We start from the raw sequence: 14,845 nt of genomic DNA on the forward strand, positions 1-14,845 counted from the left end.
GGAGGCTGCAGCGGTGGAAGAGGGAAAGGGTGCGTGCTTGTCGTGCGCTCCCTCCTCCCACCCTGCGTGCGCGAGCCCAGGTTTTTTTTAAAAAAGAATTATTTATTTATTTATTTTCACATGCGTTTTGCCAGAGAGAGATAGAGAGAGAAAGAAAGAAAGAGAGAGAGAGAGAGAGAGAGAGAAGAGCAAAGGCCTCCAGGTCTAGGACTCGAACCATGGTCAGCCATATGGGAATTCCAGCGCCTTAACCACCATGCCACCTGCTGGCCCCAATAATACCTCAGTTTTGAAAATCCCACATTATCTGTATTCATTTTCATTATTCTGTATTTCCACATATTGACTGTAAGGGTACTAGTTTGTATGTCTTATAGTTGGTACTGAACATAATCATATATAATAGTGTTCTAACTCATTACTATTTTTTTTTTCCATTTCCCAGGGACCCCAATGATTCCTGTACCAATGAGCATTATGGCTCCTGCTCCAACTGTAAGTATAATTTAAAGGAGGACTAGGTGTGCTAGTGCTTTTGAAGTTAAATAAAAAGCTTGATAAACTTGGATAAATTATGTATAAGTGTTTCAAAGACTAATTAGAATGAGAACAGCCATGTAGGTTATACCACTTACTGGAACAAGTATCATTTTCACTCAGCTATACACATACATAGTTGCCCCAAAGTATGCACTGTGAATAGTTTGATTTTCCTTATTCTCTAAACTCTCGATACAGATTTAGGGCATTGACTCTTTCATCATTCTCTCATCTTCGTCCTAGGGGATAGGAGAAAGAGCTGACATGTCTGATCTCATGAAAAGATTGTAGGAATGATCCTCAATAGTAATTTAAATTTTCAAATGAAATTTGTGTTAAGTATTTCTCTACTCTTTTTCTCCTCCCTAATTTTTAGTCCCTTTTAAGCTATTTTTATCTTTATCCCCTAGTGTATCTTAAAGCTTTATAAAGTTTTTTTTTTTTAAGAGGTTTTTGCTATAGGGCACGTGCGCTCGCCAGACAGACAGAGAGAGAGAGACAGAGAGACAGAAAGCGAGAAATCCACCCCCCCAGGGGGCATGGTCACGCCGTAATCCCTTCTCCTCCATTCTCCTCTCAGGATCTTGGGCATGCACGCACACGCACCCGGCATGAGTTTTAATCCACCAGGTCCGGGCCGCGAACCGCGGTCGACTATGTGGGAGTCCAGCGACATAGCCATTACGCTAACTGCTGGTTCCCTAAGCTTTATAAAGTTTTACTGAATACTTTTCTTTGCTGAAGTGTTCCATTATTCACTGTTATATCTTTTTAAAGTTATTACATTTTTAAAAATTACTATATTTTATTTATTCACTCATATATTTTAATTTGACCTGAGAGAGACACAGAGACGGAGAGTGAAAGAAAGTGAGAAAGCAAGCCACCAGGTCTGGGACTTGAACTGTGATCAGCATTGTGGTAATGTCCAGTGCCTTAACCACCATACCACCTGCCGGTCCCCTCATTGTTAAATCTTAACATCTTAATTCTTCACATTTATGACCAGCAGATGGCGTAATGGTTACATTGCTAGACTCCCACATCGTTGACCATGGTTCGAGTCCAGGACCTGGCGACTTAAAATTCATTCTGGGCACATTTGCGTGTGTGCACAGGATCCCAGGAGGAGAATGGAGAAGGCATTGTGCTGTGGCCATCCCCCTGGGGGATAATTTCTCACTTTCCTGAACCCTGTAGCAAAAATCTTCCTCTAAAAAGAATAAAATGTGGTGCCGGCAGGTGTCATGGTGTTTAAAGGCTCTGGATTCTCACATGGCTGACTGCGGTTCAAGTTCCAGACCTGACAGCTTGCTTTCTCCCTTTCTCTGTCTGTCTCTGACCAAATTAAAAAAATAATAATAATAAACGGAATTAAATAAATAAATAATTCTTTTTTTTTTTTTTGAGAGGTTTTTGCTATAAGGGGGGTGCGCTCGCCAGTCAGACAGAGAGAGACAGAAAGCGAGAAATCACCCCTCAGGGGGGATGGCCTCGTCGCAATCCCTTCTCCTCCATTCTCTTCTTGGGATCTTGGGCACGCACGCACACGCGCCCGGCGTGAGTTCAAGCCACCGGGTCCGGGACTCGAACCATGGTCTACTACGTGGGAGTGCAGCGACATAGCCATTATGCTAACTGCTGGTCCAAATAAATAATTCTTAAAACAAAATAAAAAAAAAAAAATGCTGTGTGCCACATGGCACATAACTGTTAAGTAGCCAGAACTTTTCTTTTAGTTAATCAATATTGCTGGCTTTAATTAGACTTCTTTAGTGAGGGATGGTAGATCCCATTTTTATCCTTTTTTTTTTTTTTTAAATATCTTTGGATGGGCTTTGGAAGGGGAGTCTAGTGTCGATATTTCTAGTAGAAGGGAGAGGGGAACTATAGAGATAGTTGGGAATATGCTATGAAGCAGACTACTGAGACATGTGGTTTCATAGCCCATGGGCAGTCCAGCTTTTCTTGCATTGAGTACCCATAGTTTGGCTACTTTGGCAAGTTTCCAGACAAGTACTTTTCTTCCTTGTGCTTCTATCTAGAAAAGGGTAGAATTTTGGGTTTGGAGCAGCTCACCAGTATTTATGCAGTACCTGCTGAGGACCTATTACTGAATTATGGGTCAAGTATAAAGATGAGTTAGACTTCATTCCTCTCAAGTTGAATATTATAAAGTAGGAACATAAGTAACTGATAAAAAGCAAAATATAAGCATGGGGCAAGGCTGTAGGATATTTGAATATTCTGGCAGAGGATTAGCACGGGTAATTGAAAAGTGCTTTATTTATACCAGTACTGAGGACAGCTGTGGAAAAAAACCTGTGAATATGTTTCATAATTTTAAATGACTATTGCTTAAACATTTAAAAATTATGTCTTATACAAAAAAATTATTTCATTTTCTTTTTCGAATTTTTTTTAATAGTGGATTTTTGTTATGAGTAATAGTTTGTGTTAATGAAAGGTCATTTGCTTTGATTAGGTGTGCATAAGCTTCAGTGATAATGTGTGGTATCGTTTCTACTTTTAAAATGATATTGACAGCCTAATATTACATTAACAATGACAGGAAACTTAATTGCCCAATTAAATTTTACCTTTCTTTACCTTAGGTCTTAGTACCCACTGTGTCTATGGTTGGAAAGCATTTGGGGGCAAGAAAGGACCATCCAGGCTTAAAGGCTAAAGAAAATGATGAAAATTGTGGTCCCACTACTACGGTTTTTGTTGGCAACATTTCGGAGAAAGCCTCAGACATGCTTATAAGACAGCTGCTAGCTGTAAGTTATACTCTTCCTTTTTTATTATAAGAAAATTTTATTGTTACAAATTTCAAACATAGGGGACAGCAGGTGACGTGATAATTAAGATGCTGGACACTCCCACATGGTCAACCAGGGTTTGAGTCCTGGACCTGGTGGCTTGCCTTTTCACTTGCTCTCTCTTTTTCTCTGGTCAAATTAAAATAAGTGAATAAATAAATTTAAAAATATATAATTCTAGACAAAATTTTTAATTCAAACAAAAAAGCAAAAGGAATTCTGAATTATATTGACAAATTTCAATCCTGCATAAAAAAGACTTGTATTGATTTTGGAGGTTTGTCAATGAATGCATTTTGGTACATTTACTTTTTCTCTATACACACATGTGGCGTAATGTTAAAGGTGTTCAACTTCCACATAACTCACTGTAGTTTGAGTCTGGACATGGCAGCTTGCAATGCATGCCAGGTTTGTATGTGTGGGTGACCAAAATCCCAAGGGAGAATGGATTGCGGTGTGGTCATCTTCCCTGGGGGGCAATTTCTCACTTTTTTCGCTCTGTCTCTCTGATGATTGCTGTAATCCCTTCTCCTGGGATTCTCCTAGACATGCACACACATATACACCTAGCATGATCTTCAGGTCACCAGATGTGAGACTTGAACTTTAGTCACCGATGTGTGAGAGTCCAGTGACTCAACTACTTCGCCAGCTGCTGTCTCCCAAAATAATACTATGACATTAATTTGAATTTATGATAGTTTTTGTTCCTCTAATATTAGATACCTAGGTTTGGCATTTGTTCTTGGTAGTATAAAATTCCTGATTTAAAAATTTTTTTTTCCTAGAGAGATTTTTGCTCTAGGGTGTGTTGTTCCCCCAAGTGAAAGAAAGCAAGGAATCATGGGGGGGTGAGGGTCGTGCCACTCTGTAATCCCTTCTCCTCCAGCCTCCTCTTGGGATTTTGGGCACGTATACACACATGTTCCAAATGAGTTCCAAGCTGCTGGGTGTGAGATTCAAGTCATGTTCAAACTATGTGGGAGTCCAGTGATGTAACCATTTCACCATCTGCTGGCCCCCAGATTTCTGATTTATTAAAAGGTGGAGAATTTGGGCCAGCAGGTAGCATGGAAGTTAAAGTGGCTGGATCCCACATGACCAACCACCTGGTTTGAATCCAAGGCCTGGGTTGGAAAACATGCTGATCCTTGTGCATGTTTACCCAAAATCCCAAGAGGAGACGGGATTGTGGAGTGGCCATCTCCTTGGTGGGACATTTTTCACCCTTTCCAGTCCCGCATGTAGCAAAACTTTAAAAAAAAAAAAAAAAAAAAGTTTAAAAAAAAAGGTAGAGAATTTATTTGTGAATAAAGAAGTGTCAGTAAGGGCCAGCCAGCCCTGTTTCCTAGTGGTTAAGGGAATCGGATCCCACATGCTCGACTGTGGTGTTTGAATTCTGGTCCCATGGAGCTTGAAGAATGTGAAAGATACATGTATGTGCATGCCAGGAATCTCATCAGAGTAGAGAAGTGGAGGATTATGGTTGATCCAGACCCATTGGGGGGTGCTTTCTCCCTTTCCCGCTTACACCCGTGCCACTTTGTCTGCTCTGGGGAGTTACACATGCCCTTTGGCATTTGTTAAAAAAAGAAGAATCAGGAACTTACATTTTTGTTAAGATCATTTGTTACCTTTTTAATATAGTAAATGTGGGATATAGAATATCAATAATGTAAGTTGCTGGTATATATTTTTTACCTAGTGGAAATAAAATTATGGTTATTTTTAAAGAATTATTTAACTTTATGTATGTATGTATGTCCAGAGAGGGACAGAATGAGAGTGAGGTCAGGTGCGGGGGAGTGCAAAAGCAAGCCACCAGGTCCAGGACTTGAACCACAGTTGGCCGTGTGGGAGTCTAGCACCCTTAACCACCACAACACCTGCCAGTTTCTAAAATTGTGTTCTTTTCATGAAAAATTTGTTCTGTTCAATGGTAATATATATTCTTTTCTTTTTAAGAAATGCGGTTTAGTTTTGAGTTGGAAGAGAGTGCAAGGTGCTTCCGGAAAACTTCAGGGTAGGTCTTGTTTTCCTTATTTATTGAGATCTGTCTAATTTATACATGTTTTATTCTCGTTTCTCTAACCTTAATCAACTCATGATAGTTTATTTATTTATTTTAATTTGACCAGAGAGGGACAGTGTGAGAGAGAAGGAAAGTGAGAAAGCAAGCTGCTGGGCACAGGACTTGAACTGTGGCTGGCCATGTGGGAGTCAAGTGCCCTTAACCGCCTTGCCACCTGCTGGCCCTCCTAGATAACTTTATTAAAATTTAGTTTTGTTTAATATTCTTGTTTCGGGTACCAATAGTTGGTATAGTTGCTATGTCACTAGACTCCTGTGTAGTCAACTACTGTTCAAGTCCTGGACCTGGTGGCTTAAGCTCACTTCAGGTGCGTGTGCATGCCTGCCCAAGATCCTGAGAGGAGATTGGAGGAGAAGGGATTGCAGCATGGTCATCCCCCCTGGAGGGTGATTTCTCGCTTTCTGTCTCTTTGTCTATCTTTTTCCTTCTGGCTAGCGCACGTGCCCTATAGCAAAAACCTCTCTTTAAACAAACAAACAAACAACACACAAAAAAACCCCCAAACACACACACACACACACACACACACACACACACACACACACACACAGACACACACACACAAAATATCCTTGTTGGGTTTAAGAGGTTTTACTAATCTTTCGAGTTCTGGACCAGGCAGTTTGAAGATTATGCTGGAGATGTGTGTGTGCACATGCTTCTGTGTGTCCAGAATATTTAGAGGAGAGTGGAGAAGAAGGGATTGCTGCATGACCATTCCCCCTGGGGTGATTTCTCACTTCTTTGCTCTCCCTCTCCTTCTTCTCCTCCTTCCTCCCCATTGAACACATGAGCCCTGTGACAAAAGAAAAAAAAGTCTGAGCACCTATTGATTATCATTTCCAGGACTGATTCATTTACTCACTGCCTGTAAAATACAATAGGCTATTAAAATTTTCTATCATTCTGGGGCTGGTAGGTGGTGTGGTGGTTAAAGGCACTAGACTCCCACATGGCTGACTGTGGTTTGAATGCTGGACCTGGTGGCTTGCTTTCTCACTTTCTCTCTTCCCCTCTCTCTGGTCAAATTAAAATACATAAAGTTAAATGAATTAATTCTTTTTTAAAAATACAAACTTCCTTTCATTGAAGATCAAGTCATCTTTGTTTATTAGTAGAATACTTCTGTAAGAACAAGCTTCCCCATCCGTTTACTATGTGATTACTTAGAGGTACAGTTTATATAGAAAGATGAGATAAATATTAAGGTTCTTTTTATTGCTCAGGGCTAGTCCTCAGCAAACTGTAACAATGAATAACTTTAAAATTTTTTTTTGGTCGTTTTGAACTTAATGGATTGAAGCATATTCATCGTTGTTTTATTTAATTTGGGGTCATTGTAGCTTATTTATTTTATTATTGTTATACAGTGAGTGCATGGTCTTGTCAGAGAGGGATAACGACCCCTCCAGTGGGGTATGGTCACACTGTAATCCATCCTGTCAGGATGTTGAGATATGTACATAAAACCAGCATAATTTTTAAACCTCTGGGACAGAATTTAAACTATGCTTAGCCATGTGGCATCTGGGTGCCAATGCATAGTGTTTCAGCCCCAGTGTAGCTGTAATAGTTATTAAGCTTAAACTTAACTTTCCTTTCCTCTCCTCTTCTCTTAAAAACCTCTCTTTCTTTTCCTTCCATCCACCTGTTTGTTCATCCATCCGTCCATCCTGCCTTCCAGTTTTGCTATAGGGTCTTTGTACTCACCAGAGAGACTAGTACGTGGGTGGAGGGCCCAGGGGAGTCACGGCCTGTTTGCCTGGGAGATTGGGAGAAAGGATCCTCTAATGGAGTAGTCATGCTGCAGTCCATTTTCCTCTTTTTCTCCATCTTTTTGGGATTTTGGGCAGGTGTACATGTGTGCCTGGTATGTTTTTCTTTTTAAAAAGACTTGTTTTTTTTTTTTCCAGAGACAGAGACCAATAGAGACAGAAAGTATGAAATCACCCCTTGAGGGGAAGACCTTACAGCAATCCCTTTTCCTCAATTCTCTTGGGATTTTGGGCATGCACACACATGTGCCCAGCCTGAGTTTCAAGCCACTCAGTCTATTACTCAAACTCAGCCATGTGGGAGTCCAGCAACATAACCATTACACCATCTGCGTCTTACCTGATTCAACCCACTCAGTCTAGCAGTTAGAACCTTAGATGTGTGGGATCTGACTCCGTATGTGGTTGGGCTTTTATTGCTTCATCATGGCACTGGCCACAGAATTTGTTTTACCACCCCTTCGAATATTACCTCTTTGGGGCTAGGGGGTGGTGAGGTGGATAAAGATGTTGTACTCCCACATGGACAACTGTGGTTTGAGTCCTAGACCTTGTAGCTTGCTTTCTTACTCTCCTCTCGTCAAATTAAAATATAAATAAAGTTAAATAAAATAATACTTAAAGGGACCAGCAGTTCGCGTAATGGTTATGTCACTGGACTCCCATGTAGTCAATTGCGGTTCGAGTCCCAGACCCGGTGACTTAAATTCAAGCAGGGTGCACATGAGTACATGCCCAGGATCCCTAGAGGAGAAAGGAAGAGAAAGGACTGTGGCGTGGCCATCTCCCCGGGGGGTGGGGGTGGGGGGTGATTTCTCGTTTTCTGTCCCTCTGTCTCTCTCTGTCTGTCTGGCATGCACACGCCCTCTCCAAAATAGTAATAATAATAATAATGATACTTTAAAAATTACCTGTCTGTGGATAATGCCTTAGTTAGCTGTTAAATATGAGTATGCCATACATAATTTTTTCATCTTACTATTTATTTATTTTTATTTTTTCTTGGAGGTTTTTTTCTTTTAGGGCATGTATGCTTGTCAGAGAGACAGGCATTTCTTATTTTCCCTCTCATTAGAGGAAAATTTTTTTACATTTAGTTTTGCTTAATGTTCTTTGGTTAAAGTCTTACTAATTCTAAGATAGACTAGTTATAAAATGAAGTAGATATATAAAAAGTATTGTGGTAACTAAGATAGAGGATTTGTAGTTTTGTAATTTCACATTTAAAAATTGAAAAATGCTATATTGGGGGCCGGCAGGTGGTGTAGTGGTGATGGATGCTGGACTCCCACATGGTTGACCACGGTTCAAATCCTGGCCCTGGCAGCTTGCTTTCTTTTCTCTCTTTGTGTTTTGCTGTGGTCAAATTAAAAAAATTAAATAATGATAAATAATGGAATTAATTCTACAGGAAAAATGTGCTATATCTAGGTTCATGTAGCTTGTTATTTGTGTCTTTTGGAGGCAAGATGGAATTAATTCATTAAATAATAATCATTTTTATTATGAAATTCGCCGACTCTGCTAAGTATTTTATGAGCACTTCTAATTAGTAATAGTTTGCCTGATTTGAATTTTCTTTCCTCTGTTTTTGTTTTCTCCTTGCTTCCTGGTGGTAATTTGTAGGTGCCAAAACTGAAATGATAAAGGGAATTGGAGGATGAGGCAAAGTGACAGCTTTAATAGTCCTTATATTACAACATTTGTTGTCCAAGGATTTTTCTTTTTCTTACTTTTTTTTTTTTTTAATTTTTCATGATTGCCTTGACACTTTACTTATCCTTTACTTCCATTGCTAGCCTTTGGATTCTGTGAGTACAAGGAGCCTGAATCTACCCTCCGTGCACTTAGATTATTGCATGACCTGCAGATTGGAGAGAAGAAGTTACTTGTGAAAGTTGATGCAAAGACAAAGGCACAGCTGGATGAATGGAAAGCAAAGAAGAAAGCTTCTAATGGGGTATGTTTTCGATAGTGTTATCTTTTTTAGGCCATCTATGCTATTTCAACATAAGTGCTTTTCATTATAAATGAATCTAATATGGGGCTTCACAAGATCATCATCATCATTAAATGTGTTTGTGTTTTTTATTCAGGAGGGTATTTTATAGTTCGTAGATTTATTAAGTCTTTTATCTACCCACAGTGGGTGGATGACTGTTGGTTTGCTTGTTCCAGGTTGGGATGAAAGTAGTAAGGGAGGCTGGACAAGTTTAACTTGCCAGAGAAAACACTGGTACAGACTATTCCAAACAGAGCTAATTCATTAAGGCAGCTTTGTAAGTAAGTACAAAATATATTTCAACCTACACAGTTTTTATTAGTTGCCCTCTCGTTTAAAAGTGTACATATTCTAAAATGAAAATAAGTCTTCTTACTTTCTTTAGCTGAGTGGTTTTATTCAGCCTATGTTATGTGATGCTGAAGCAGAGGAAATTCTTGTATCTTTTATCAAACTACTGTTACCATCAGCAAAGCAAAACATAAGTAAAACTTGAATATGTATTTTCGTTCTTTTTTTTTTTTGAGAGATTTTTGCTATAGGGCACGTGCGCTCGCCAGACAGAGAGACAGAAAGCGAGAAATCACCCTCCGGGGGGATGGTCACGCCGCAATCCCTTCTCCTCCATTCTCCTCTCGGGATCTTGGGCACGCATGCACATGCGCCCGGCGTGAGTTTTAAGCCATCGGGTCTGGGACGCGAACCGCGGTCGACTACGTGGGAGTCCAGCGACATAGCCACTACGCTAACTGATGGTTCCCGTATTTTCCTTCTTTTTGATTCTTCCTTCATAATAGGGATCACCAAGCTGAGCCAGAATAGATTTATTGTCTTCCACTCCCCACAAAACAAAAGCAAAATAGCCTTTGCTTTTAAGTTTTCATTCTCTCTCTCTCTCTCTCTCTCTCTCTGTTTTAACCTGTCAGAGAGAGACATAGAGAAAGATACAATGAGGCATTGTCACCCCAAAAATCTTTTTTTGCTGTCCTGTTTCTCCATCCTGTCAACTTTTTCTGGTATGCACGAGCTTGTGTCCACGTTTATAGAGATTACTATGATAGGGTATGTTGCACTCGCTGGAGAGATAGAAAGCAAGAAATTATTGCCGAATGATATGGCCGTGCTTCAATGTCTTCTCCATCCTCTACTTGGGACTTTTGGGCTTGCTAGCATATGCACCTGGTTTGAGTTTTAAGCCATCAAGTCTGGGATTTGAACGACGATCTCCTATATGGGAGTTAAGCAACGTAGCCACTACACCGTCTGCTGGTCCCATGCCCAGCTTTTTTTTTTTTTTTTTTGAGAGGTTTTTGCTTTAGGGCGCGTGTGCTCGCCAGACAGACAGAGAGAGACATAGAGACAGAAAGCGAGAAATCACCCCCCGGGGGGATGGTCACGCCGCAATCCCTTCTTCTCCATTCTCCTCTCGGGATCTTGGGCACGCACGCACACGCGCCCGGTGTGAGTTTTAAGCCACCGGGTCTAGGACGCAAACCGCGGTCAACTACGTGGGAGTCCAGTGACATAGCCATTACGCTAACTGCTGGTTCCCTCATGCCCAGCATTTTATTCAAGCCACAGGAGTTGAGATTAGAACCACAGTATACCTTGCAGGCCTAGGTCCTATGAGCTGAACTTCCCTACTGTGCTAAAGGGTTGGCTTTCTTTCATTATCTTTCAAAATAGATGTAGCTTTCAGCGCTCCTCTCACCCTGCTTTATAAAAATAATTGTGTATTCTGAGCTTGAAAATAAAAATGCTTAACAAAATAAAACAAAGTATTGATATGAAGAAGAAATTAAATTTTACCCATATTCTCATTAATAATAAGTAACAAAGTAGCAATTGTGGTTGCACATTCTTGTAGACATTTTTCTCTGAAAGAATATAGGCTTTTTTTTTTTCTTAAACGATTTATTTATTTATTTATTTTTGAGGGATTTTTGCTATAAGTGTGCATGCACTCACTAGAGAGAGAGAAAGTGAGGAATCATCTCCTGGGGGGATGGGCACGCCACAATCCCTTTTCCATTCTCCTCTCAGGATCTTGAGTATGTACACATACATGCCCGGCGTGAATTTCGAGCTACGAGACTCGACTGATACCACAGTCAAGTCCAGTGTTGTAACCATTATACCATCTGCTGGTCCCTATTTATTTAATTTTATTTATCATCATTATTATTTATTTTTTTATTCACCAGAGAGAGACAGAGGAAAAGTGTAAAAGCTAGCTGCCAGGTCTGGGACTCGAACTGCTCTTAGACGTTTAGAAGTATCGAGCCTTAATGCCACGTGCAGACACCTAATGAATACTTTTAATTATATGTGAATTTTCATTTTATAATAACAGGGTTGAGGGATCAGTATTCGGCATAGTGGTTAAGGAGCTGGACTCCCATGTAGTTGACCACTATTCCAGTCTGAGACCCGGTGGCTTGAAACTCATGCCATGCACATGTCCGTATGTGCCCAAAATCATTAGAGGAGAATGGAGGAGATGGGATTACGGTGTGGCCATACTCCCTTGGGGGGCAACTTCTCGAATTTCTGTCTGGCAAGTGCATGTATTCTATGGCATAAATCTCTCTCTCAAGAAAAGTAAAAAGTATTGGGGGCTGGCAGGTGGCGTCGTGGTTAAGGCCACTGGAATCCCACATGGCTGACTGTGATGTGGTGCAAGTTCCAGACCTGGCGGTTTGCTTTCTCACTTTCCCTCTCTTTCTCTCTCTCTCACTCTCTCTCTGTCCCTACCTGGTCAAATCTAAATAAGTAAATAAGTAAAGTTAAGTAAAATAATTCTTTTTAGAAAAGAAAGTATTGAACTTAATTACTGTTTTAAGAACAGATTTGTTACTTAATCCGTTTTGATTTTTACTAAGTCTTTAACTGATTTCCCTGCATTAGTTTCATCTGTTAAGAGTACTTATTTTTTTTTTAAGAGCCTAAGTGTTGTTGACTCTTGAACAACATAGGTTTGAATTACTGTGGCCCAATTTTACACTGATGTTTACATATACATATGTGTATATATATGTATGTATTATAGGAAATTTTTTTTTGAGATTTACAAGTTTGAAGAAATTGCAGTGGTGTAAAACATAAATGTAAAGGCATGTAAAGATTTAGTATTCCATTTTTAACTTTGTAGAACTATGATTCTCCCTCCACTATTATAATAGCTTTGTAACCACTTCCAGTTATTTTTGTGAACTTAAGCTAATTGTTTTTATATGAATAGTTTGTCTTAATAAATTCACTAAAGAGTAATCTGTCATAGTTCTTGCATATTTTTTGTTTTGCTTAGTGCAATATGACCAAGTAGAATATACCGTGTAATTTTTCTAAGGGTTTATTAGTTTATAGGCTAGGTTACTGTGATGTAATCATATTGTTACTGCTTATCAATATGTTAGTCATTACACATACAGATAAATTTGAATTTTTTTCACATTTTCATTTCTGATGGTTAGTGTTTGTAAAACATGTAGAGTCTACAGTGTTGTGGGACCAGCAGTTAGCGTAATGGCTATGTCGCTGGACTCCCATGTAGCGGACCGCAGTTCGAGTCCCAGACCCAGTGGCTTAAACTCATGCTGGGTGCGTGCCCAAGATCTCGAGCGGAGAATGGAGGAGAAGGGATTGTGGCATGGCCAATCCCCCTGGGGGGTCATTTCTTGCTTTCTGTCTCTCTGTCTCTTTTCATTGTCTGGCGAGCGCACGCGCCCTATAGCAAAACCTCAAAGAAAAAAAAAAGAATCTACGGTGTTGTGTATCATAAGACATAATAGAGGTGAAGATACTAACAAAAAGAATCATTTTTTAAACCATGAACATAAACTTAAGATATAGATAAATAATACAAGAATAAGAATGTATTTTTGCTTCTTTGTAATTTAAGCATTTTTATTTTTTTAGCTTGCCTTTTATTTTTAAGAATTATTTAATTGTATTTATTATTATTATTTAATTTGCTATAGGGCATGTGCACTCACCAGAGAGAGAGATAGTGAGCAAGCAAGCCACCATGCTGGGACTCAAACCACAGTTGGCCATGTGGGAGTCCAGCGCCCCAGCCTTTCCCCTTACTGTTCTATGTATTCCACAAATTTGTGCTTTCCTCACATCTCATGTCCTTGTTCCCCATCTATGCTTCCTATTGAATTTCTACTCACCATGTACCATATATGTTAAGGATTACACTTCATATGTTCCTCAATTCCTACAAACCTTATTTACCCTGCCCTCAGCCCCTCTCAAACAGAACTAAATCCTGTCTGTCTTCCATATAAAGTAGGGTTTTACTGCTGTATGTCAATGTGATGTTTTTTATTACCAGAGAGTACAGGAGCTCACGAGAGAGAGAGAAAGAGAGAGAGCGCACGCGAGCGAGCACCACCCAGTAGCATTTGGTCAGTCTGCAAATTCTTTTTTCTGCATTTTTCCTTCCCATCAGGTTTTTGGGCATGAACCTACATGTTCCTTGTGTGTTTTTCAAGGTACTGAAGTTATTCTCCAAACTGTGGTTGGCCATGTGTAGCCTGGCTTCATTAGCTGCTGTACTTTAGGATTGTCCCTTTGAGTGTGCTTTGTGTAGTGTGTATTGTTTCTGTTTCTCATAGCTCCATGTACCCATCACATTCCCTTATCTTCACACTCAGATCTCATGAAAAGTGTAAAAGGCAATATGTATACAGACCATGTCTCTTTAATCTGTAGCGCCAAAGCACTTTGGATAATTTCTTGGCCATTAGAATAGAATGAACATTTAGGGGAAAAGAGTACCCTTAATGTTGTTCAGCCAATAGTCTCCCTGTCCTTACTGAACTTATAAGGAAACAAAAGGTTTTTAGAATGCAAATAATATCAGTGTTCCCTGTCACTATCCCTAAACCTTTTTGTCATAGGGCAGGTGCCACAACACTCACCATCATAAAACCTTTTTGAAAACTGTAAGAAAAGTTTCCAAAATTTCCTTGTTATGATAACTAAGTACTTTTTTTTCTAGAGGTTTTTGCTATAGGGTGCATGCGCTTGCCAGAAAGACAGAGAGAAATGTAGAGACAGAAAGCGAGAAATCACCCACCCAGCGAGTATGGCCATGCTGCAATCCCTTCCCCTCCTTTGTCCTCTCGGGGTCTTATGCACACACGCACATGTGGCCTGCGTGAGTTTAAGCCACCAGGTCCGGGACTCGAACAGTTATTGACTACATGGGAGTCCAGTGACATAGCCATTATGCCAACTGCTGGTCCTCAATGAATACTTATTTAGGAAAGCTGGGATTTGGGACCAGTATGTGGCATGGTGGTTCAGGTGCTGGGCTCCCACATGGCTGACTGTGGTTCGAGTCTCAGACCTGGCGGCTTGCTTTCTCACTTCCTGCCACCACCATCTCTCTGGTGAGTGCATGTGCATGTGAGTGCAAGATTTAAAAAATAACAAAATTAAATAAATAATTTAAAAGGAAAGAAAGCCTGGGTTGAATGTCTTAAGTTTTTTACATATTTCCTTTGGATTTCCTAGTTAATTGGGTTTAATCATTGTGTTGCAATATGGTTTAATTTGTAGTAGTTGAAAACGGTATATTAAAAACTCTGAAAGTTAA

The 14,845-nt window shown here is 39.9% G+C and overlaps 1 protein-coding gene across 3 annotated transcripts in view; it reads left to right on the plus strand.

The window, feature by feature from the left end:
• RBM25 (RNA binding motif protein 25) overlaps positions 1–14,845 on the plus strand; it is a 101,359-nt gene that overhangs the window by 49,827 nt on the left and 36,687 nt on the right. For all 3 annotated transcript variants that reach the window (XM_006170507.3, XM_027769111.1, XM_014585022.2), the window contains 4 exons: positions 446–495; positions 3,156–3,323; positions 5,334–5,391; positions 9,035–9,195. In XM_006170507.3, the coding sequence (XP_006170569.1) occupies positions 446–495; positions 3,156–3,323; positions 5,334–5,391; positions 9,035–9,195 (437 nt within the window). The remainder of the gene's footprint in view (positions 1–445; positions 496–3,155; positions 3,324–5,333; positions 5,392–9,034; positions 9,196–14,845) is intronic.

Source organism: Tupaia chinensis, unplaced genomic scaffold (assembly GCF_000334495.1).
Source record: "Tupaia chinensis unplaced genomic scaffold, TupChi_1.0 Scaffold148607_1, whole genome shotgun sequence".
Taxonomy (NCBI): Eukaryota; Metazoa; Chordata; class Mammalia; order Scandentia; family Tupaiidae; genus Tupaia; species Tupaia belangeri.